The sequence below is a fragment of the Pieris napi genome, chromosome 3, assembly GCF_905475465.1.
Source record: "Pieris napi chromosome 3, ilPieNapi1.2, whole genome shotgun sequence".
Taxonomy (NCBI): Eukaryota; Metazoa; Arthropoda; class Insecta; order Lepidoptera; family Pieridae; genus Pieris; species Pieris napi.
The window spans coordinates 13,059,226-13,086,058 of NC_062236.1; the positions used below are offsets into that span (position 1 = coordinate 13,059,226).

Sequence of the window (26,833 nt, forward strand, 5' to 3'; positions counted from 1 at the left end):
TTGTGACACCTAATCAAAACGCTTTTATTATGATTTATATTATAAATCACACACATCCTTTTGGATGATAATAATAGTCCAGTGGCGTAACAACCCTAAAAGATATTAGTTTGCATCCGTTTCTTTAATATATTTATTTCTTATGGCAAAGTCATACCTACTTTTGCGACTGAGTAATGTCGTCGATTGCCATGCCATCACATACCAGTCCTTTCAACAATTACCTTCTCCATCCGAGCAGGATTAATTGTATAGAAAGAAAAAATTGTAGATGCCGGGATTTGAACGTACGACCTCAGGGTTAATAGTCGCACGCAAAACTACTACTTTACCCTTTTGGCACTTTTAAACTTTGCATTGAGGAATCTTTTACAAACTCAATAATAAGTTTAATAGAAAAATTAATATTTATTCAAAATATTTTATTTCCTTAATACTATTTAACTTATAAATAAATCTAGAGAACATTGAGTATTTCTTTGAAGTATCATACAAATTGAATCCTAAATCTAATGGAACTCCTAATTGTTAAATTAAAAGTGCCTCTTTTAATGAGACAAAATATATCATAATTATCTTACATTATAAAATGTTACTACGAAATTTAATGCATGACAACTAATGACGAAACTTTGGAACCAACGGTAAACTTATTAAAAGAAACCATTAATTTCTCTGAAGTTTGTTTATTGAAAATATGCTTTATTCTTTGAATTCTATGAAAATTTCTGCTGAGTTTGCGCAAGAGAAGTCACGAAACCCAAATTAAAACATAAAATATCCTTTTGAAACTTTACTAGGCTTCCCTGAACTTTCACATTCTAAAAGAAATGTTCTCTATTGATATTTGTTTCAGTAATATTTTTCTGAAACGTGGGTTACCAACCTGTTGGTAGTGGCACGTGACTTGGCAACCGGCAGATTTAACGACGATCAGTATTTCAACTGCGCGTGAGTGAGTTTATAAAATATGGGGTTTTACTTATTCGTCATATCAATGCCTATCCTAGGTCCGAGGTCGCGTACGTTATTAAATAAAAACGATATATTTTTTAAAGTTAAGATTATTTTCGAGCAATTTCGTTTATACACGCTTAGATTAACACTGCTGTCAATATTATTGCAGCTAATAAACCACTAGGTACGTGAACTTTATATTAAAAAATATAAATATTGCAAAATATCAACTTCACAATAATGGCGTTATTATGGCAACAAGCTCTTATAAACATCCATCAACTTGAAGTAGAAGTCTCTTTCTGAGCGCAATTGCTGGGAACACTAAAGGATGAGTGGTAAATTTAATGTAAAACATTCGCACAAAGCATAGTCAGAGAAATCGGTGATTTTTGCGCTAATGCCAAACAGGCCTTGAAATATAAACTTAAACGCCCTAAGGGGTACTCTTACGAGTCTTTCAAACATCAACATCTAAATAGATTTATTTTCACCAGATTCAAAAATACAAAATAAAAACTTTAATTGTCAGGTACTTAATTGTAAAGAAAAATACATGCATCAAATCAAATCAAATCAAATCAAATCAAAATACGTTTATTCAATTTAGATGCTTCTTAGAGCATGCTTATGAATGTCAACAACGTTTACAAAATTCACGAAAGAGCAGGACTACGCCATCCGTTCGCAAAACTACCAGGAGGCCTTGTTCTGAGAAGAACGGGCAAGAAACTCAGCTAGTTTTGCCCTCCCTTTACATTACAATTATTCAAAGGAAAATGTCATAAACCACAACGTCATTAAAGTTACATAAGTAAAAAAAAAAAAAAAATCTGTTCTGTGATTTACCACATTCACCATTACACACATATTCATACATAATTAGAACTATTGCCAAGCATTTTTATCTTCCAGGTAGTCATTGACTGTGTGCAACCACGTTACTTAACTAGACTCTGTATGCAGGCGAACGAACGCGAAACGCCTTATCAATATTAGTACCTAATATCAAATCTCTTTTATCCAATTCAAACTCAATTTAATTTAAATAGGTACATGCACACAAAACCTGTAAGGAATATCTAGAACTTTTTTACGTAAATCCCAAGATCTAGGGAGTTAAAAGCATTCTTTCATTTGATAATAAAACAATTTTTTACCGGATTGAAGTTATGTATTTACAATTATTTTTCATAATTTTAAATTTAACCAACGTTTCTCGTCTTTACAGCGTGCGTGGTCACGGTGACTGAAGACAAGGTGTTGAATGTCGAAAAGTATCACAGCTGTAGAAAAAGTTGTATTATCTGTATTGCTTATCTTGAGATTTTAATTTGGATATTATTGGATCCTAGGTGTTTGACAATTTTATGCCGTCTTCTCTTTTGAAATTGGGGTGTTTTTTGATTTCAATGGCTTCGCGTACCAATCTTGGGAAGAATCTTTTTTCTTTCGCAAGTACTTTCGGTTGGAGCAGTATAAAATGTCCATTAAATAAAACAATACGAAGATCATATTATATTTTGAAAATAATAAACTAATCACAACTAAATATTTTTTCACAGCTGAGCGTTTTTTTAATTTTCCGCGCACCATCACTATGTGGAACCATAAGTAAGTTTTTATTTGTACCACTATAGATGCAATGATTCAACTTTTCCATTTTAATATTCATAAATCTGAGGCTGAATGGTAATTACATAACCTGGATTGCATCCAGGTTTCAATATTAATTGTATTTACTGATATTGTTTTGTCTGTACTCAGCAAATGACTAATTCAAATCTCATCTGTTTGTTGTCAGTGTCGAAAAATATTTATTTATCCTCATAATATTGTAATCAATTAATCATTGTTCTAAAAACATTTTTGAGAAGGTTTTTTATTAAATCCTTATTCAAGTAAGCAAAATTGATTTAATTAAATTTCAATAACTTTATCTTATTAATAACTTCGCGACAAAATAATAGTCTCTAACTAACGAACTATACGCGTATTCCTACGTCACGTCCTAAGTGACTATTGTATGTCCATGTTGCTGGTGAAACCACGGGTGTAAACTTTTTTATAAAGAAACTAGCTGACCCGGCAAACGTTGTTTTGCCATATATATTATATTATTTCTAGAAAACATTTTTTTTTTGTTCTATAAAAATAACTATCTACAAAAAAAATAGGGCTTGATCGTAGAGGGGTGACAATTAAGGGTTATATGTATTTTTGTATGCTGTATCATAAAAACAAAAAGTTTTGTCTATAATTAAAAATTTAGGGGGTACCCTTATCAATAAGAAGGATGAAAAATAGATGTTGTCCGATTCTCAGACTTACTGACGATGAAAAAAAAAATCTAAAGAATCGGTCGAGCCGTTTCGGAGGAGTATGGGAACGAACATTGTGACACGAGAATTTTATGTATTAGATTATGTTAGAATATTATCAGTAATGAAAATAATTATGATGCATGTTTTGCATCTTGACTTACAAAATTCGAAATAAAATAGAAAATATATAGCTTTAATAAAGATAAATTTACACACATAGTATTGACAAAGGATCTTTGGATCAAGTCTCGAGGCTTACCGTCACAAAATAGTGTGTTTTTTCTCATCGTTCAAAGTTTTTACGAATGCAGATTTTAGTAGCCCACGAACAAAGGCTTCACTATCGCGTGAACGTCAATGCTATTCAACTTCTTGACACCACGGGCCTAGTGAGAATATTGGAAAGGACAAAACCATTAGAATTAGTAAATTAGTGTTAGTATAAAACAGTGGTATGTGAAAAAATAGAACAAAAGAACAGAGTGTCCTCCTAAATAGAGACTGTACGATAAGTAGTGTTATTGGATATTTTCTAATGTTTAATATATTTTTTAGTAAATAAGGTTTGACTTAAATTACCTATTAGTCTTAAGTTAGGCTAGATCGTAATGTTTATGGTCTCAGGAATAATATGATAATACTCATTATTTATGAATTAGTTCAAAAAGCTGCTCTTCCGTCGTATTTGTACTTTTAAATTACTATATTGTAACATCGAATATTATATAGTAATTAAAATTCAGCTACTCAATATACTATGAAGATTATATAATTTGAGGTGAAAAATAGAACTTCACTTGTTCATTGAAAATAATAGATAGAGATATAGATAGAGAAAATAAGAGATGAATTACCTCGCTCATATAATATCGTGAAAAGCTGTAAAATGCTTCCTGTATCTTGAACTTGTTGCGTACCCTTTATGGGTGACTGTTGATTATATGGCCGGGCTTTATAATCCATCAGATGCTTTTAAGACGAGGAACAGGGTGCACGTCTCGCACCCGCACCTAAAATACAACCTTCAAGTTCGAAACTCCGCGGAAATCTAACTGTCCGTTTTTAAAATTATTGCGTTTTGTTTATAATGTGCTTGTAGATTTTGTGACCTGCATATTCGGACGCTGTTTGTTGAAAAGCTTTAGAGGTAATTTCAATTTTAAATACGATTTTGGGTCAAGGTGAAGTATTATAGGTATATTATAATTATTGTGATGTGTTTTGACACTTTTTAGGAAATTGATTGAAATTTTGAGAATATTTTATTTTTACTTTCGGGTAGATTATGTTGTTATAGATAAAGTCGAGTAATGGGGAACTGTTGCTGTAGATTATCTGATACATACTCTACTGACTTTTGTTTAAATCTATTGAGATTTAGTTGAGGCACTAGATTTTAGTTTTATTACATATCTATAAAAAATACTTCGAATGGAAATTGAAATACACAAATCGTCAATCTTGTGTAGGTATATGTACGTAATATATACTTAGTTCTAGATTCTGATAAGTCAACACAGATTTAAAATAAAAAATCATTTAACTATTAACTAAAAAATATGGAAATTATCTAAGGGATAACATATTCCTATTACATACAGTACAAACATATTACTATTTAGCTTTATTCTAAAACTATTATATTAACTAAACTCTATCAGAATCCTTCCTCTCCCAGAAGTCGTAAATAACGATAGAAAAAAGGTTAAAGCCAAAATAATGTATAATTATTAAATAAAATTTAACTTAATTTTTAAAATGATAAGCTACTATGAAGAGAGTTATTTTTTTTTATTGGAGTGGAAACTTCTTTAGCGGCGCTGTACACTTTTTGGATTGGGTAAAAAATGTTAAACTCGCGTTAGGACAAATTCGGAAGACGTGAAATTGAAGTCAATACATTAAGGTTTATTTTTTCGAAACATCTAAAGCTTTATTATAAACGATTTGGAGACTGACGCGAATAAAAAATATTTAATACAAATTTTAATTATTTTGTGTAGGTTTCATAAGACGGATGGAGAGTAGACAGCTGGCGCGGCGTATTTAATGTAATATAAATTGTCATGTTTGTGTACGATAGCGCAATAAATAAATATTGTATTCTACCACATAAATTATAGTACTTTTATACTGATAATTAAAGCAATTCGTGCAAAATTATTTCCTAACCATTCCAAAATATCAAAAATGCACAACGTTAACATTCAAGTTTTCACTTCTGTCGGCACTCCCGGAGTGCAACCCGTCGTTTTTTTTAAATAAAGATACAGGTGTCATAAACTTATAGTTGTTTAATCGTCATAATTTTGGTTACTTCTATTAGTCTGTGGTTAAAAATTTTAGCTAAATATTTAATTTATTAATATATATAACTTTTAAACTAGTTTGTGGTCAGTAATACTTAACTTCTATAAGAATTTGTAGGGTAAGAGGTAGGAAATGTGTTTCCCAATGTGAATAGAAGACCAATCCAACCCCTAACTGGCCAGCCGGTTTATAGTAGGAAGAGATTTCAGGATGGTCTTCCAGTACTTAGATGCAACAATACTTTTAACATAAAGGGAACTCTGTTAAAATAAAATTCACATAGCATTGTGTGCGGAAGCGCAATGTGTTGTCAGTATTTTTTTATAATAACTGTATTTTTTTGTTACAGGTTGACCGTAAGATGACTTCAGACAACGCTTTGATCTCCGAAAGGTATGCTGTCTTATTTTCTTAGACTTTATTTACTTATACATATAATAGTGAAAACGTAAAAAAACATAGTGCAATCGACCACCTTATTGCTATTAAGCAATTTTTTCCAGGGAAATAAAAGAAAACAAATAAAAAATAATTGCCAAAAAGTAAAGAGTGCGATACTAAAATATAATACAATAGGAATGAGTCAAAACTTAATATTAATACAATATTTATTATAACATAACAATACACTTACCAAAAGAGCTATTATGTAAACATTATTAAAACATAATTAAAGGTCGGCAACGCACTCGCGATACCTTTGGCATTCAGAGTTTCCATAGGTATCATTTAATATATGTCTCCTGACCGTTTTGGTTCTAAAAAAAAATCTCAAGGCCCACAAAGGAGTGGCTTCCTTACCCCAATAAAATGGACGATTTCTTCAGTCGAGTTTTCCAATAAATAATTTATTGTGAAACCTTATTAAGTACAGTATATTCTATTTTTTGTTTAAATTATTTTACTGAGGGGGCATCGCTGTTTTAAGAGTGCTAACTTCTACTAAGTTCAATGTACGTGGATATATAATCATATTTTAGAAGAAGATAATAGTTACTGTGTGGTCCTAGTAGTAGTATTTAAACTAGCTTTGGTATTTTCAGTAGGTAATTACTTTAAAATTATTGGTCCGTGCGATCACACTATATGCCCAATGTCAATGGCGCTATAATTTAAATGATGATAATTTGACTCTTAAGTATAATGTAATTATTATTAATATGATTAAAAATGAAAACACATTTCTCTCTTAATTATTATAATATTGACCATTGACAAAAATGTATATAGCATCAATACATGGTACTAATAATTTGTGTATTCAAACAGTGGTAATTAAATATTTATCTAAAATCATTCAAGTTCTTTGCGGCTTTGGACATAAGAACTAAATCAAGAAACAGATACAGAAATCGAACGAACGGTAACAGAACGGAAGGTATAAATCTCCTTTAAAATTTCTAATGAGTAAAAAGTATTTTAGACTTATTATATAAAAAAAATCAACATCTCGAACGTGCATTACACGTTACAAAAAATTAAAATATACATATTATATCATAAAATAAATAGTTAAATACAAATTACTAGCAAAACAACGGATTAGGTATCAGATAGGCACTTAACAGTTAATATGTCATGCTCTGAATAAGTGTTTATTTTGCAAAAATTGTGAAGAATTTGAATGAGGCAGGCACCTGAACTCCTCTGATTTTAAACCTGGACCTGGAGGTTACTGTTCTGTATTTAACCATTTTACAATTACTAGATATTATATATGATATTACTACTAATATATTGAAATATCTTAAGTTTTGGTCAAACAGCGGACGGGGCGGGACGGCGACGCGATGCGAATTGTAATGTTCTATTTAATATAGGAAATGTCACACAGAGCCGTCGCGCTCGGCGCTTGACCATTAGCCTTCGCGTCACGTCACCGTCGCGCCCAACGGTAATACAAGAAAAGCACGGCGAGACAGGGCGCGAACGGGGCGTGAGCTTGACGCTACACGTTGTGTTGTATATGGGTATTCGTTGTAGTAGTCAAACAGATAGCGAGAAGGGAGACGTCGCGCCCGACGTGACGCCAGCTTTGTCTGCAAGTACAAACATTGGACTGTATGGACTGGATGTATGATTTGAGCCATTCCCAATGCGAATAGGAAGGAAGCTCAAAGAGCTTGTTTCAAAATGCTCGAGAAATCATGCCGCGTCGCCGTCCCGCCCCGTCCGCTGCAGTAATAATTAAAGGTTATTTCCTATTCAACTACTCTATTTTTTTAGTTGGGTCCATTTTACCACGACAAAGGTTTGGTGTATATTATTGCTTTATAGTCAAAAAGTGCGTAACCATGGACACATTTCGTATTGCATTGTATGCAACCGTTTAGTTTTTGTTGTTTTATTTATGAAACACTCAAAGCCGTCTATTTATTTCTTCTAAACGTAGATTAATTTTATTAATTTAACTGTTTACAGGATGTTCAAAAGGTCATCGCCCAACTACAAGCTGACAATGTACCTGGAGTCACGTGACTTTGTGGTGGAAAAAGGGAGTATCGATAAAATACAGGGCGTTCTACACGTGGAGTCGGGCAATTTGGAAAACAAGAAGCTAATCGCACAAGTTACGCTGACCTTTAGGTAAGTTTAACCAAATATTTTATATGAAATGAAACACCTTCATTATTCTGGAATTACCAGAGGTCGCAGGTGCCAGGAGCGACCTGGATAAAGAAATACAAAGATAACGCTTTAGCTTACATTGTTATGGAACCCTGTTTTCTGAATTAAACAATTAAATAAAAATAAATTTAGCAGTTAGTTCTATTAAAGACTTCCGTGTCTTGAAGTTTTCTGTGTAAACACATTCGTAACACACGGGCGCGGTCGCCTCTTAAAACTTTATGGAGTAAAATGTGTAAAATCATCAAATGGGTAAAATTTTACTCAATTCAACTGCCTACAACTAATTTCGCATTTGTAAGGATCTCCTTTGAGCAAGATTAACATTATAATTCCCAAATTGTCATACATATAATTTAACAGTGAATTTTAAAGGTTCAATGGCTCCTTAGTTTAAAGCCATACTAAGAATCGTTCGTTAAAAAATAACAAATAGTTAAGACATTTAGTAAACTTTCTTTCATCCTATAATATTTAATTATTAATAGTACTTTTTTGCGAGTTAAAGGGGGCTTAGGAAGCCGTTAGTTGACCACTTAACTAATAAGTAAAAATAGTAAAAGCGGACGTGATAATGTAGGAATTGTTACAAACTATTTTAGAGAGGAAGTTAGTAAAAAGAAATAAATAAAACAGCTGAGTTAGACAATGATGCGGGCCGCTATAATTCTTAATACAGACAGGGACGATACAATTATTATCACAGACTACACTGACAGATATAGACTACATAATGTTAAGTGGTTGCGTTCAGTTTCACAGGAATAAGCAAAAACTGAATATTGCTGATATATGAAACAATAAGTTTACACAATCTGGTTTTCTTTTTATATTGATACCTATTTATGATATCGCTGAAACCTTTGCGACGAGTTAATTTGTGACAAATATTTAAGTTTAAACTTAGACAAAGTTATAAATACATAACTAAAATTTATGGTAGGGAATGAATTCTGAAATTGATAAATGTATATTTATTTAAGCTGTTATGATAGGCATACAACCCAGATATTTTCTTAACAAAAACGAATGTTGAATAAACTTTAATAAAAAGTCGATTGAAGTTCGCTTTTTAGGGAACTATAAGTCAGCGTAAAAAGCCTCTAAAATCAAAAGGCGGTCAGCTTATTGTAACATCAGCCTTGCGATTCTGTAACTCACTTTTCGAACTCGTTGCGAAATCCGCTGTGAGAGTTCGAAAAGTGAGTACAGAATCGCAGAAGAATGGCAGAGGGACAACTACAACCCTGCGTGAGCGCTTACAGGGGTAACGTCAAAGTCTCTCGGTTATCACTATTGCCCACTATCTATTAGGTGGACTGAAAAGTGCGTATGCTAATCGAAAAAATCTTTTCTTTTAATAAAATTTGATGTAATTATTCAATAGTTTTCGAGAGCGATACATCGATTATAACGGTCATACAATTTTCCGATACCATTTTTATAGTAGGTACTATTTATCTTTAGCCTCAAAAAAGGCTCAGTTTCGACCATTACCTCTTCATCAGAGAAAAATTTCTGTCCAGCGACCATTCTTTTGAGATTCTGTTCTCAGGAAAAATTCGTTAGGGGCCAAGTCTGGAAACAGTCTTATTCCATATTTGTGGCTTATTACGAAAAATAAGGTATTAATTTGAGAAAATAAAGCGAAGTGTTGCTTTATTAATTAATGTCCCACCGGCTACAGATTAATGAACTTAGATTTTTTTTATGATACAGAAGGCAGACGGGCAGGAGGCTCATCTGACATTAAGTAATAGCGCCGCCCATGGACACTCGCACTACCAGAAGGCTCGCAAGCGCACTGCCGGCCTTTTAAGAATTGGTACGCTCTTTTCTTGAAGAGGCCTAAGTCGAATTGGTTTGGAAATACTTCAGTGGGCAGCTGGTTCCACAAAGTGTCCGTGGTGGTGCGCGGCAGAAATTGCCTTAAGAATCACTCAGTCTGCCTTGACGTCCGATGATGAAACTCAGCTGCAGGTTTTAGTTTGAACAACTCCTCTGAACACTCTCCATGGCAATCGCATGCGGTAGGAGATGCGGTAGGGATCGGATATATCGAAGCGGTCTTCCAGCACTTCGGGACAGTGCCGAGCAAGTACAGGTACCAGAAAAGGCGCGTTAGGACAAGTACGCAGCACAATTGGGGGGGATGCCTTCAGGCCCGCTCGACTTATGGATGTCCAAGGAGGATAAAGCTTTGCGGATAGCACGATGCCGGAATATAACTTCAGGCATTATCACACCGCACTAATGTCGGTGGTTCCTTCCCTTGGTCATCCAAAGCGGAGTTCGACGCAAAGAGCCCGCCTAGAAGATCGGCCTTCTCCTACGCGGTATGGACCAGTGACTCATCCTCCCTGTGCAGTGGTGGAATGGAGGGCTGACAGAAATTCCTTTGGACAGCTTTGGCAAGAGACAAGAAGGCTCGAGTTCCCTCAGCAATTTCCCGTTTGAAGGACCTATTTTCCAATTTAGATGTCATGCGATCGGTTCATTAGGGCGGTTCAATATTTTAAAATTGATAATTAGATTTGTTTTCTTCATACAAAATGTCAATACTAAAATACCAATGCGTCCTAATCAAAACGAACCATCGATTAGTTATGTGATTAATTATAAGAAATAAATTAAAATTTCCATCTTTAGTCGGAAAATTAGGGTTGTACTTGAGTATAAAAGCTGTGTAATCCACTTATTGAGGAAACTAGTCGGTAGATTAAATAACACTCAGTGAATGTGTTTTAGTGACGTGCATTTACACAATTATAAATAATACATACACATTAATACCGCAAAAACCTTTTAAAGGTGTTTTTCGCAGTGAGCAAATAGATTAACTTTCTAACGTATACCTAACACATTTTGTAGAATTCATAACAGAAACCAAAAGCTTTTTGCCTACAAACTCAAACTCAAAATATATTTATTCATGTAGGTAAACAATTAGTACACTTATGTATTGTCAGAAAGAAGTTAAATTGATTGTAAATTTACATTTACTACCAGTTCGCAAGTCAAGGGCGTAGAGCGGGTAAGAAGAACTGGCAAGAAACTTTCCGCCACTCTTTTTAATCGCCAAGTATTGTCATACAAATTGATTGAACTGGAGCAAATCAATCCCAAGGATTAGGATCATTTAAGTAGTCCTCAAATTTATAAAAAGCTTTGTTGATTAATTTTCGTTTAACGAGGGCTTTGAATTTATTTAGTGATAATTCTCTAATTTCGCTTGGGAGTTTGTTGTAAACACGAATACAATTTCCATATAAGGAGTGGTTTATCTACTGTTTCTGCTTATCTACGTTCTGTTTATCTACTTACCTACGTTCGTACTGAGTTGAATATTTATTTATCTATTTATAATCTTACAGCACATTTCCAAATTATAGAAGAAAACACGTAGATAATACACAAAGCCAAAACAGATTACATTAAACAAAATAAATGAAACAGAAAAAATAATTACATACATTAGTAGACAAAGACACAAAAAAACATTAATTAAACCTTAAACAACCGACAATTAATACTTAAAATTTAAAAAAAAATCGACTGCTAAACAAAGACAAAGTTTTCACTTCTTCATATATTCTTCCCTCTTTGGTAAGGTGTAAAATATTAATATCTTCATAAATACTTAAAGATGTCAGTTTCCTTCGCAGTATGAGCTAATGTTAAGAGCAAATAGAAAAGTGGGTTTCATGGGTTAAAAACTCCTCCTTTACCCTTAAGAGTGTTCAGAGGAGTTGTTCGGATTAATACCTGCAGCTGAGTTTCACTATCGGACGTCAAGGCAGTATACTATATACGTATAGCATCTATAGCATATCACCTCGACGTCCGTCGTACCACAACTGAGCGATTCTAGAGGCAGTTTTTGCCGCGTATCCCGACTATGTGGAATCGGCTGCCCACTGAAATATTTCCGAACAATTTCGACATAGGGTCTTTCTAGAAAAGGCAGGCAACGCACTTGCCAGCATTCTGGTGGTGTGAGTGTCCATGGGCGGCGGCATCACTTAACATCAGATGAGCCTCATGTCCGTTTGTCCTGTTATATTTAATTAAAATTGTAATTTAATGTGTTTCATAAGGGTGAGGTGTGGTTAAAATTTGGAATATACATTTGAAAAAAAATTATAAAAAATGCGCATGTATTTCTGTAAATGCACTATTCGTGTACATCCTGCGGACACCATGCTTCTCCAAATAAGTTAAAAGAAACGCCATTTGTTTTCAATCATAAAGTGATTCAAATTAATAAATTAGTTGTATAATTTTTATATATAATTATTATAATCTTGAAATATCACATTTTCATAGATATTTTTCGTCGTGGATAATGTTACACAAAAATCTAAAAAAAACAGCTTGATTGATCTGAAGTTTAAATGTGACTAGTACAAAAATATGTCTGATAGGTGTATACTGTATACATATAAATATATATATATAATTATATATATATTATATAGTTCCCCTGTGTTATTAATCAACAGATACGGTCGCGACGACGAAGAAGTAATGGGAATCAAATCTTGGAATGAAGCAATAATGAGTCTCACTCAGATCTGGCCTGTGGATTGCAATCACGACAAGCAACCGACTTCAGCATTTCAGGTAATTGCTTTCCTTTTTAGTAGTAGTAGTCCTGAATTGTTGGTAGTCTAGTCAAATAACAATAACAATTATCTTTAGCACACTACTTTGCACTTTTGATGTAGTTTTATTGGCACAAAACAATGTGTAAAGATGTAAGAAAATCAGATTTAAATTTTACTTCAAAAAGATGACATTTTTCTCCGGTCAAAATTAACCTAGGGAAGTTTTTTATGTGTAATGGATTTATGTAAATTAAAAAAAAAACATTGGTAGTATAAAAATAAGCGTTTTTGATTGCTTAACAAATTTTATCTTTAATTTTTTAAATATAGTTAAAACTCTGCTGGTGATATTGACGTTTTATTTAAACAGTCAAAGAACTAACTCCAAAAAATCTATACTGAAAAGTAAAAAATAAGGATGTCAATTATTAATGTAATATGGAGGCTACGATCAATCAATTTAAACGGAGCCCGAAACTTTTTCTACTCGTCTTTTAATCTACGTATTAAAGGAAATCGTAGCGTATTTCAAACTAATTAGTACAGGATTGAAATGTTTTATCCATTGACATCGGTTGATAAATCGTTCTTTTCTATAGAAAAACGATGAAAAAAGGCTACTCGATTTTCCAAAATGTTTTAAAATAACCCCTATTACCCCGAAAACGTCCAGGCCAAGGCCAAGGTTGAATGTTAAAGTTTGTTTGAAAAATTAACTGGAAGAATTTACATTTTTTTTATTTATTTAAATTTTCGAGAAACTAGTTGATCTTGTAACACCTCAATTTCTTCATTAGATATTGGAAAATATATAAACAGCGTCTAAACGCGTGTCTCAACCAAGTTTGGTTTCTATATATTTAATTTAAAATTTTGAAAGGAATTAAAATAAGTTTCACTCATATAAATAATAAATAATTTATAAATAATTAATAAACATAATACATAATTTTTTCTTACATGCGCAATGAATGTTTTCATAAAATGGTAGTTAAATTGGAATTTAAAACTATTAAGGAAATGTTTAGTAAAATTTTTTCAATTAATAAGTTTGAGTTAGGAATACGACGTGGACAAGTGATATTTGTAGAGTAGAAATTTAAAGGAAGATAGATAAGGAGCTAAGCGAATAGGGACGGGAAGTGAATTCCATAGCCTAACTGCAGAGAAATTAAAGGATTCGCCAAGAAAAGAGGAGTTATGAGATGGCATTTCAAGGATATAGTTTTCGGAAGACCGTAAGCTATAGCCCAGCAAGATATAGCTATATCCCAAAAATTTAAAATAGTTTTTGAGATAGGAAGGAGTTTTATGGTTGAACAGGATGCAATAAAAGAGAGAACGTGAGCATAACGTCGCTGATGAATGGGTACGCAACCTAGTCGCTTACGGAATGCAGAGATATGGTCGTACTTTTTTAGACCGAATATAAAGTGGATACAGAAATTTTGGAGACGATCCCATTTATTTAACAATTCCTTGTTTAAATCGGAGGAGCAAGAATCGTAGTCCAACAATGGCAGGAGGAGATATTGTGCCAGTGAGGTTTTAGTTGTAGAGGGAACCAAAATTTTTATTCCAGTCAACTATCTTTGCCAGCTCATATTAAGTAGATTGTATGGCTTGCGGGAGATCATTGAGACTTGATTAAACGTAGATTTGAAGGTCATAGAAATTGCCTTGATTTAGCTAGGAACTCAGATAAGGTTATGCCTGTGCCTTTTAGGCTAGTTTTGGCAGTTCAGATCCTTAAAATATCACTTATGCATGCTCACGAAGCTTTATTAATATAGGCCTAGGCTTCTCATTGGATCTTATTCCCACTCGATGACAACGGGTAAGGCACTGCTCCGTTACATTAGGACACTTTAACAGGACGGATACTTTCATCCTTTGCTTCATTAACTCCATGCAGCAACAGACACTTTCGCCTACAGCGCATCTCCTGCTGATGAGCAGGATGATGCACTCTTAATAGAATCGCCATTTGAGCCAGGTAGAAGAGAACAGAACTTTGAAATGTTTTAAACTCCCTAGTAGTGGAGTTTGTTCCAGCGAGGGAGACCTATTCTGTGTTGAATTAAGGCGCTGCTGAAACTGAAACTCTTCCATTTTGACACTATCTCGGATACATCCCTTAAAGACTTTTTAAGATCCTCCATAATAAGGTGACAGTGAAAAATTAATAGTTCAAGTGAAGGTAATTAATTAAGTGATTATTAATCTTTAAGTTATTATACAATGTAGTTAAATAAAGGATATTATTTAAGAAAATAGCGATTAATGTTCTGTGGGATACTAGTTCATCACTGGAACCGTAAGTAATAAAGTTCAAACCGAAATACTATTTTATTTTTGTACAAATACACGTTTGCACTACCCACTTTTTTCCTCCATTTATTTTTCTTTCCATTTGAAATGTTTATATAATGGATAACTAAGTTGAAAATGTATGTATGTAATTATCATTTTACTCACGATTGATTCTAATATTGAAGTGATATTTCTCAGGAGGAACTTATAAATCGTTTAGGAGACAATGCGTTTCCGTTCCACTTGGAATTAAGCCACCTAATGCCACCTAGCATCCAATTAGTGCCAACTAAGCAATACCACGGTCCCCATATGGGGACCTCATACGAAGTTCGGGCTTATATAGGTAAGATTATTATTAATAATTTGTTTTTTTTTTCTTTGAACTGTTTATTATGATTAAAATTACAATGGAGGTAATATTTAACACTTATGTCTATAAAATTATTTATTCTAAATTTTGATTTACCAGTTCTCAAATCAAAGGCCATTCTAAAAGAACTGCCAAAACACTGTCTGCCACTCTTTTTATTCGACAACGAAACAAACATATCAACGAAACATTTATATAAATGATCTACCTTTCATGGTAGAGAGAAAACATCAGATAGTTTTGTTTGCTGATGACACGTCCTTGATTTTTAAAATCAAACGACAAATAACAAATTTTGACGATGAGAACAATGCTCTATCTTCGATTGTCCATTGGTTTAGTATGAATAACCTTCTACTTAATGCAAAAAAGACAAAATGCATTAAATTTTGTGCAAAATGGATACTAGACTAATTATAAACGGTGAGGAATTAAATCTGGATGATACAACTGTATTTCTCGGAATCACCATGGATTCAAATCTTCTGTGGTCCCCTCATATTAACGGATTGGCGAAGAGACTTAGTTCTGCAGCCTACGCGGTTAAAAAAATTCGCTCAGTAAAGGCCGATTTACATTATCTTAGTGTTTAGGAGAGAGCTTTAGGATAGTACTTTAGTTGTAAACGCTACTTGCTTTAGTAAACGCTACGCTAAAGAACTTGCCTTTCAAGTTGTACTAAAGCACTCTCCTAAACACTAAGATAATGTAAATCGGCCTTAACAGCTGATGTCGATACAGCTAGACTTGTTTATTTTAGTTACTTTCATAGCTTAATGACTTATGGCTTATTATTATGGGGTCATGCTGCTGATGTCGAAACTATTTTCATCCTGCAGAAGAGGGCTATTCGTGCAATCTATAATTTAAAATGTAGGGAATCTCTTAGAGATAAATTTAAGGAAATTAATATACTTACATTTCCCTCGCAATATATTTATGTAAATATTATGCATGTATACAAAAATAGTGATAATTTTACTAGAATAGAACATACGCACAATGTTAATACACGGAACAAACGCAGGCTGCAATTTCCCCGTACTAGTCTATCTAAAGTTAGTAATTCTTTTTTGGGAAAAGGGATACTCTTCTTTAATAAAATCCCAGAGGCTCTTTCATCTCTGCCGAACAAAAGCCTTAAATTCTAAAATACAAAATCTAGGTGACATAAAACGAATATTATGAACTGTTTACAAAATTCAGTTGATAAAGAATATTAATGGATAATTTAATTTAATTTAGTTAATTCTTCAAAAAAATATTTTCCGTTCTACTCCCATTTAGGTATATAATTTATGTCCAAATCACTAATAGACAATTTTACTACATATTAATTATAATTATGAGTTCAAATGTAAATGACTAGGTATAGGTGTTATAGCGTTTTTAATAAAGGCTCTATTATCACAAAAATATTTCGAATTAGAAAAGAGGATTGATTTTGAACTGTTGAATTAGTTTTGTATTGATGGGTAGGATATATAATTAAAAAAAGAGTGTGTGTACTTATGTACACGCGTGAGAAGTTATACTTCTTTGGAACAACAAATTTGGAATCAACAGAAGCAATAATTAAAATTATACATACCGACAATTAATCTCAAATCTATAAATGCACTCAAAAGCGTTTATTCAAATCAGTTTTATCACTAATATTCAATATATATAGATATACTAATAAATAATAAAACATATTTATTTATTCACACTGTTTAATTGTACTGTTACCATCGACTTTCATGCCACCTAGAACTAACTTAACGATGCAGAATTTAGGTGTCGGTGTGCGCGCGCATCGTAAAATTCACTCTTATCATTTTTCTCCATCGCGCCAAAAGAAGTATAACCTCAAAAAAAAAAATTATAAACATTTACAGAGTCAAAAATGTTATAATAAATTCCATTCCATGCATGGCCACGCACTTTAATACGATTTTATTTTCAGCTAATCAAAAACATGACAAAATTTCCCATCGTAATACAGTCCGTATGGGAATACGAGTGTTTCAAGGTCAAGGTAGACCCCAGCCACCTGTTTTGCCTCCCCACACCGCACACGCCCAGAGCGCGCTGGCACATCACAACGTAATCGGGTATACTATATTGTCCAAAATCACATTTGATTATTTTATTTTGCAAGGCAACGAAACAGACATCAAGTATACAGGTATAGATCAGATGTTAAAATTATCGGTGTATTAAAAGCCACCACCAGAACAAAAATAATATAACCTAAAGAAAATTGACATACATTGTTATGTACTACGTTGTACACGTGAGCACGTGGATGTTCTAAACATTAATAGATGAAGATGCGACACACCGACGGCTGTTTAAAATATTTTTGCCACCGTCTGTACGCTGGGTATTTTTCACTAAGTAATTTAAGATGAGAGCGTACGCTATACTGTAAGACATGCATCAATATAAACATCAAATGCCATGATGTTAGCCTAAAATGGCCCCGTTCAATTTGTGACACGATAAGATACATTGTAGAAAAATGGTAACGCCATGTTTTTAAATAGATTGAATAAAAATACAATACATTTTATTGTATGGAGTCACGTTTCTTCGTTACTTTGAAATTCGGACTAAGGCCCTTTCTCCACTGCTCCGGTCCGGCGTCGGAAACCGGAATGAGTCATGAGAAAAATATCCACTCTCCACTATATCCGACAATAATCGATCAGTATAAGGCACCCCGTCCCAACGGACGTAACGCATTATTATTAAAATACCTCGGCTAATTATAATAACAATGAGATGAAACGATTCTTATTTTTTATTTATTTCTTCTTTCTTCGAATTCAGTTTTTCTTAACGTTTCTTCGCAGACAATTTTTTGCCTTTTCGTTATTTTCTTTTCATACATTATTTAGCCATTATTCGTTCGTATTAAATTATTGTTTTTCGATATTTAAGCTGTAGCCAGGCTTGGCGTTTATATTTGGTTTAGTTTGTTGATTGCGTTTGAAGCTTAATATAAATTGTATAGAATCAAAATTCCCCTAAATAAATGTACCCACTGAAAAAACCCTTGGACATCTTGTTTCCCCCTAAATTTGAGGGGAAAACACCCAAGTTGGCATCACTGTCGATCACTACAGACCGATAAAATATCGCGTTAAGATCTAGCAAATCGGATCGTTAAAAACCGAATGTCGGAGTAGTCAAGAAATACGTAGTAGTAAGTACTGTTGTGAGTTTCTAAATCGGATCGGTAATTAACGTTTGCCGGACCGGAGCAGTGGAGAAAGGGCCTTAGGGTCTTCTTTTCATAATATTACCGTTTATAACTCAGCTTCAAGTGGCACGTGGCACAAAGTTTTAAAAAGTACGAAAAGTAATATTGAAAAAAAAAACTTTTGTGACTGAACTTTTGATCTAACCGTTTATTATTATCAAATTAATCAAAAATAATGCATTATAGTTTTAATATTATGGTTTCTGCGAGTAACGCTGAAAAGATAGACATATTATGATGATGATCGCTTTTCTCAAAAAAAGTCAGACTGTCACACATAATTTTACAATAAGGTGATATTCCCGTTTTTGCAACATTTCTCATCTTTGCTCCACTCCTATGTATTCTCCTTCCGCTTAATGCAATATCTAAGTATAAACATATATCTTTGCTTGCTTCTACATTATATATTATATTGTAGGCGATAGCTTAGCTTTTCATAATTCCTTTATTGAACTTTTTTATCCACTTATTCTATTTTTAATCACAAAAATTATACCGAGGCGACTTTGACTATGCCGAGGTACCCGCAGTTCTCAGTTTGGTCTCAGTTACTAAACGCACCATCGTCAAATATCGTGTATTACGTCAGGCAAAGTTAACAGAATATGTATTTAGAATATTTTACCTATTGATAGTAATAAAATTAGATATTATTGTAATTGGTTATATTTGGTTTTTTTCTCTTCTCCGTAAAACTCTCTATAACAAAAAAGTAATGCTCTGTCCCTTGAAATTCGTTATAAAGAGTTTACACTGTATTTATAAAGACTTTTTTTTTTAAGACAATTCACACCAATTGACCTAGTCCCATGCTAAGCTGGTGAAGCTTGTGTTATGGGTACTAGGCAACGGATATACATACATATTATAGATAGATAGACATTTAATACATATTTAAACACCCAAGACCTAAGCACATCACCAAATGCTCATCACATCGATGTTCGTCTCAGCCGGGGATCGTACCCGGGACCCATGGATTCGCAGTCAGGGGTACTAACCACTAGACCATTGAGTCGTCAATCTTACTTAGTTCTTGTACTAAAATAAACTTTTTAAAAATGATTAAATATGTATTGAATAACATTAAATCTGTTTTCATTTAACTGACTTTTCTTTGTATGCTCTCTAAGAGTATCTTTGAACATATAAACATTTAAAACTTAATTAAAAATGTTCTGCACTTTTACAGACTTAAAGGAAAAACAAAATTGCAACCGGACCAAAGCAGTCGACAGAAAGAGGAAATCGGTAAGTTGAGATTCAACTCCGACAAACACATTCAATGGACTTCACAAGCTTTAATTTAAATTAACGTAACTTTTTTATAAGTGGAGGGTAGTCAGCCATAAAAGGCAGTCACTTAGGCAAACATGGAACTCGACATTTGGTGGGATGACATGTTAACGGCGGGTTAGATTTATGTAAACTTAATTAATTTAATTAGTCATGTCCCATTGAAGAGTATGAAGAAAGTAAAGAAAACTTTAATATCTATAGGTACCTACTCTAAATCTTCTCCTTCTAAAATTCATACTTTTAAGGTATAAGAAATACAAATACATGGTTCATTAGCTAATGAGGAATTCATCAAAGAAGTTCATAACGAATTCTCCAGTGAATAATTTCAAAATATTTTCAGAGTTCGAGGACCCACCGCCACCTCGCGTCACGATCGAAAAGCCTTTTCTACTTTCTCACGGCAGGTGAATATTAATACGTCATATATTACGTCATATATGTGGATAGTGAAGTTACGAAAGACTTAAGTAATTATTATATTCATAGGATCATACATCGATTGTCACTTTAAATCTAACCTTATTCATATAAAAAGTATATATTAATACATTAATTTAACTAAGACAATTTCTGAGTCAACGGGATGCTTCAAATAATAGAGGATATTATTTTTAAATTGAATTGCTATGCTTATATTACTGAAGAGCCTTGGCTCGTAAACGTGTCAACTGACGAATTATTATTATTGAAAAACGTGATAATTTAGGCACATTTTTATGCATTAGACATTAGTTTATTTTAAATGTGACTTTCTCTCATAACAGTTTAGTAATACTACCATATTATTATAAAAAAAGTCGTGATTGTTACTCCATTAAACTATTTATTTGAAAAATTACCACACAAATGTAATGTGTTTTAGAGAATCACATATTAAAGACAATCAAGTGACCAAAAGCAATTATACAAACAATAATAGAGCCTCCTGCCCATTTACCTCCTATTTTATAAAAAAATCTTTCTTGGTTCTTACTTGTCTTTCAAAATAACATTTTACTTATAATTTTCGGATAGTTTAGTTCTCTATATTGGAGCCTTGCGGTACTCTCATAGTAACAGAGAATCCCTGTGATATAGCTCCATTTACATTTACCTTTTGAATTCTATCGCTCAGGTATGATTCCATAAGATTTGGTGCTTTTTCGCCAATGCCATAGTGTTGAAGTTTTTTGATAAGGATTTCGTGATGGACACGGTCAAAAGCCTTTTATAAATCGCAAAAAACTCCAATGGCATTACGAGAATTTTCCCAAGAATTTAAAATCTTGGAAATTAATTAAATGCCAGCACCGGCTGTGGAGCGACCTCTTGTAAAACCATGCTGGCTATGCATAAGTTTATTATTACTAAAATGTATCAATAATTGGTCAAGAATAATTTTTTCAAAGATTTTACTCACAGCACAGATATGGGTCTAAAATTTGTGGGGTCAGAAGTGCTGCCCGTTTTGAAATCAATCAAAAAGTAGTAAGTAGTCTCACTGTGTATATTTTTCAACTTTTGACCTTGTTTTTCTGAATCTATTTCTTGACCATTTTTCTTTTTTATTAACAAGTAGGTGATCTTCTTTACTTGTTTCGCCGTAAGATTGAGTGTTTAAATAAAGTAAAATCAATTGGGGCGGCACGTTGATTTCTAAGCGACATTATGTCGTGTTCGGTAAATGCATGACACCTAGAACTGAAATATTGTAATATTCCAATGTTTCCAGGGCGAAACTGGAAGCGTGGCTCGACAAGGCGACATATTTCCACGGCGAAAAATTAAATGTCAGCGTACTGATCACAAACCACTCGCCAACAGTTATGAGACGGATAAAGGTTTATTTACACATTTATAATTTTAAGCTGCTTTTCTATTTTATTAATAAAATTAGATGACGACGGCTAGAAATTAAATAGGGTTGAAAAATATGAAGTAATAAGAGTAATAAAATTGTATATATATTTAATTTTATATAATGTGTGTCAATAAGATGTGGATAAAGGCTTATTATTTATTATTACTGCTATTTTAAAAAATATTAAATAATATTTACCTAGCCTTGTTTATTTAGGATAAGATCATCAGTAAGCTTTAAGGTTTCTTGAATTATACTTTTGTATGACCATTCTTTAGTTATCACCGGGTAGGTTAGTATTCTTTTATTATTTGTTGAACTAGCGTACACTAAAGCTATAAAATCATCAATTTTTTTAAGACTTTCCTTTTAATGAACGTTGTGCGTTGCAAACTGAAATTATTGTTCAGCGTTAGATGCGTTCAACTTTCAACGTATTGATTAGCTAAAGAATCTAGACCTCTGAGTCATGAAGGCTTTATGCACTTCATAAAGAGTTTCATTTGCAAGACAAGGTTGCGTGGCTTTCTACTTTATATCATACAAAATGACTAAACTGTTTAAGTAATAATGAGTTATTTTAATATTATTTATTTAGTTCATAATAAAAAAAAACATTCACTCATCGTAGAACGTAAACGTCACTTAAAAACAGTGCCATTCTGTCAAATTGTATTTACGCTAAAAAATATTACATTCATCAAACCGTTACATATTTAATTTTTTGTAAATAATTTCATATTTCATTCATAAATTCACGGTCAAAATGGCAATCCTACGGATTTTTTTAGGGACTCCAAATTATCATGGCGTTTAGAGCAAGCCGTACTCTCTAAAACTAACATAATCCAGCGGATTAAGATCGGGAATAGACGACGACCAGTCTTCAGTTCTGATAAAGTCCGAAACGTTCGTTTCCAACCAAGACTGCGTAGACCGAGTTTTATGACCCAAAGCTGAGTCTTGCTGGAAGGATGATCCTTGCTTATTGAACATGGTGTTGTTAAGGGGCTTCACTATCTTCTCAAGAATGGTATCTTGATACACTTATGCCTATGTTTTGATACCGTTCTCACAAAAGTATGACTCAGTAAGTCCTTCATAGCTATACCCCACCAAACCATAACTGAAGTCGGATAGTGCCCACTTTGCACTTTGTCGACGAATTGGGAAGCTTCCTTAGAGCTTTGAGCATAAATACGGTAATTTTGTTTGTTAAAATGTTGCTCAAATTTTTTCTGTGACCTCCCTTTGCGTACCGCAACAACTTGTTTCGATTTGACAATCCTATTCTTTTTTAAATAATTATCAGTTAAGAAATGACCAGTACGTCTCTTATAGGCTTAAAGTTCTAAATCATCTTTTAAAATATGCGACATGGTGCTATCTTCATCTCCCGAGATAAATTCTTTGGCTTTCGGATAGGATTTCTTGGAATTCTTTCCCTTACTGCTTTGACCACCTTTTTCATACGAACACTATGTGGACGGCCGGATCTTTTTCTGTGACAAACAGAAGAGGTCTCATTGTACCTATTAATATCACGGTACACAAATACTTCACAAGCGTAATACGCATAAACAATAAATTGCATTTGGCTCCATACCTACTTTGTGTAATGCAATCACAGCGGTTCGGTTCTCTTTATCACCCCACTCCATTTTAATATCGCAAAATATTGTACAATGTTTGGTGCCAAAATGAGAAAACTCATATAGAAACGACAGATTCCAAATTCAAATGTAACATTTTGTTTATTTTTAATTGTAACAGCCAGTGTTTATAGCCAGACTAAATAATACCAAATCTGTCATGGTGTAAGGAAAAATCAATCAATTAGATACTTACACTAATGGTCTACTATACGTTTATTCCAACAATCTATCATTTAGTAATATGCATATTTTGACAAAAGTTTTGGCCGTGTTACCCTATAAGGCCGTCAAATATATCAAGAACGTCAAAGATAAGTCTTAATGCCCGTCAACACGAATCGTTTAAGCAATTAAGTTTGTTTACAAAATAGGAAACTTTAACAAACAAGCGATTGATATTTACTTTCCATTGTATTTACCGACGGGGTGAGATAAAGTAAATGAAATTTGACTGCTAATTCATTTTTATTTATTGTGCAATCCTAATTATTAGGTTTTGTATAGTGCGAGTGTTGGTTCTATATAGTAATATACAAAGACATAGACATAAAATTTATTACTAACGAAACATACACACAGAAACACACAAAATAATAATAATAAAAAAAGAATGAATAATAAGTTTTTTAAATTTCGTTGAAGCTTATTCCCTCTACTGAGTTTTCTAACCAATTAGTTTCAGATCCTAGTCATACAGCATATGGACGTTTGCATGTACTCAAATGGGAAGTTCAAAAATATAGTGGCATTCCTAGAAGAATCTGGCCAATTTATTCTTCCTGGGAAAACCCAAAATAATTTGTATTTACTGAAACCTCACAGAGGTAAGTTGCTCTAATACAACGCGACTTCATGTGGTTGGCTCGGATGAAGTCGGCGAAGGTCGTTTAAGGATAGATGAGTGATAATATCCTAATACAGCACTGCTTTCATACCTTCCATACCGTTTTTGATGAGCTTTTTAATAAAAAAAATATTATTTATTGATTAAAACCTGAAAATGAGTTAATAATTAACAAATAAATTGACCTACATTAATCTGCTACCATTTAAGTATTGTATCAGATACAAACTAGACAATATCTTGATATTATGATGATGATATCAGTTTACACATTACAGGAGTCATCAACAATTGGATAGCACTCCAGGATTCATATACAAAACCTGGCGCAACTCTAGCATCAACTGTTCTATGTAACCCCGAATCTAAAGATGAGCTTAACGAGTTCGCTATTCACGTGTCCTACTATGTGAAAGTTAAGTTATCACTTAGCGAAATGGGCGAAACGGGTGATGTTTTCGTCAAACTACCGTTCACTCTAACCCACTCCTGCATCAATGAAACCCCAAATGATAGCGTAACAGAAGAAGCAGCCCATAAAATGATTCTAAAAGGTAAAGAAGAGAAAACAGAAGCAAAATACAACCAGAACAGCAACAAAGAAATAATTCATGAAGAGGATGAACCATCGCCAGATAATACTAGATGCATTGCGGATGTGCTGGTAAATATTGAGAATCAAAAGACCAAAATGTGACTGGATAGTGAGAAACGTCGATTGTCAAATTTAATAATGAAGAATTAGATTTCATAGATAAATATCCCGGCCCAGATACGTGATCCGATGAAATAATTAAAGTTGAATCGAATGTACTGAATTAGTTTAAGTCGTGTAATGAGGTCCAAATCACAAATGAAAGGTAGTTTTGCAGAGAATTTGAAAAAAGCTGTCTGTTGTATTGATAGAAGCAGTTAATATATTGTGCTGTTTAATGCGACAAAATTTTATTGTTCTACTGGGTAACAAAATTCGATTTTGATTCACTTCTAAAAGAACTCATTCCATTCAATGTTTAAAATATTGAAAACTATATAGAAAAATTATATTGATCCAAAGCTTTTGAAAAATTTGAAAGACGAAACGAAAGTCAATCATAGGCTTAAGTTATTTTAGTATAATAAGTATTGTAGATTTAAGAAAAATATTGTAGTCGTTTTTTTTATACACGGCGCATAAATTTTGCAATTTGGGAACCGATTTACGGGGTTGCGTCCTTTAAAATTTGTATATAGTATTGGACTTAAACTGAAAAACAAGTTCAAATATGGCAAACATCTTAAAAATTTCGAATCGTAAATTTTCCACACCTGTAGAAAGTACAAAGAAATAGTTTGAATAGCAACTTAACAAAACATTCGTTAACCAAAGTTATTAAAAGCGTAACTTAGATATTATGGTTTATTAGATAATTTTATCAACAATTATCTACAATTTAGCCTAAAATCACAAAACTGTAGGTACTGTATATATATAAATACTTTTCATTTATATATATACTTAGAAATTGATATTGTATTGTATTATAGTATAGTAAAAAAATTTGAATAAGAGAATTATTATTTGGAATCAATACAGATAAAAATCGTCGAAACTTCTTCGCTTATTAAATTATATTAAGAATTCAGTCCTAAGTTAAAATCTTGCGCTTAGAAAGTCTCAATAGATTATGTTCATACATATTTTACGTCATATATAAATAATCGCCTGATTGACCACCCCGTGACGGCCCAAGCCGAGGTTCGAGTCTCGCAGGAGACGCCCTTGCGCTAGTCGCGGGAAAAACGCCCATTCTGGCCGAGCTACGCTCGCCAAAACAGCCCGAGCTGAGCTGTAAAGGCCCTTAAGGCCAACAGCTACATTCCATTCAAAAAAAAAATATACTGTTACTATCGTTTTAGTAGTTGTTTATAAAATTTCTTTAAGAATCCTTATATTATGTTTGATAATAATTGACTTAATTTATATCAGGCACATAAAAAGAAATATATAACCTAAAATGTTTTGCAAGTTAGTTAGTTAGATATTTGTAAATATAAAAAAAATGTATTAAGGTTCTCAATAATAAACAACAAATTGTATTTTTTTTAAATATTATATGAAGAACAGCCGCAATCAAAATAGACCTTTATATTATTTTATCTATTTACTTTAGTTATACTATCTATCAATAAAACTCTCCTAATCATCTATTACCCTATTAGTTACCTGATTAAAGTATTTAGTTTAAAGTATTTAGTTTCTGATCGGATCTAAATAAAACTTATCTTATAATATGTAATCGTTGAAAGAACGACGCTAAGTGTGCGATAATGTTCAGTTAAATGCTTTAACATATTCACTACTACGAGTGAGAAAACTGTATCTATACAGGGCCAGCTTTTAATAACAATTAAGCTTGTCTGCACTAATTTGAATAAACTGTAACT

At 32.9% G+C, this 26,833-nt stretch overlaps 1 protein-coding gene across 1 annotated transcript; it reads left to right on the forward strand.

Moving 5' to 3' along the window:
* Window positions 1-5,943: 5,943 nt before the first annotated feature.
* Window positions 5,944-26,231, forward strand: LOC125063830 (phosrestin-2-like). Its single transcript, XM_047670480.1, has 10 exons — window positions 5,944-5,984; window positions 8,013-8,177; window positions 12,722-12,842; window positions 15,338-15,485; window positions 17,461-17,608; window positions 19,958-20,016; window positions 20,408-20,471; window positions 21,779-21,887; window positions 24,245-24,386; window positions 24,685-26,231. The coding sequence occupies exons 1-10, from the start codon at window positions 5,953-5,955 to the stop codon at window positions 25,101-25,103; spliced, it is 1,407 nt and encodes a 468-aa protein (XP_047526436.1). The 5' UTR covers window positions 5,944-5,952; the 3' UTR covers window positions 25,104-26,231.
* Window positions 26,232-26,833: the final 602 nt, after the last annotated feature.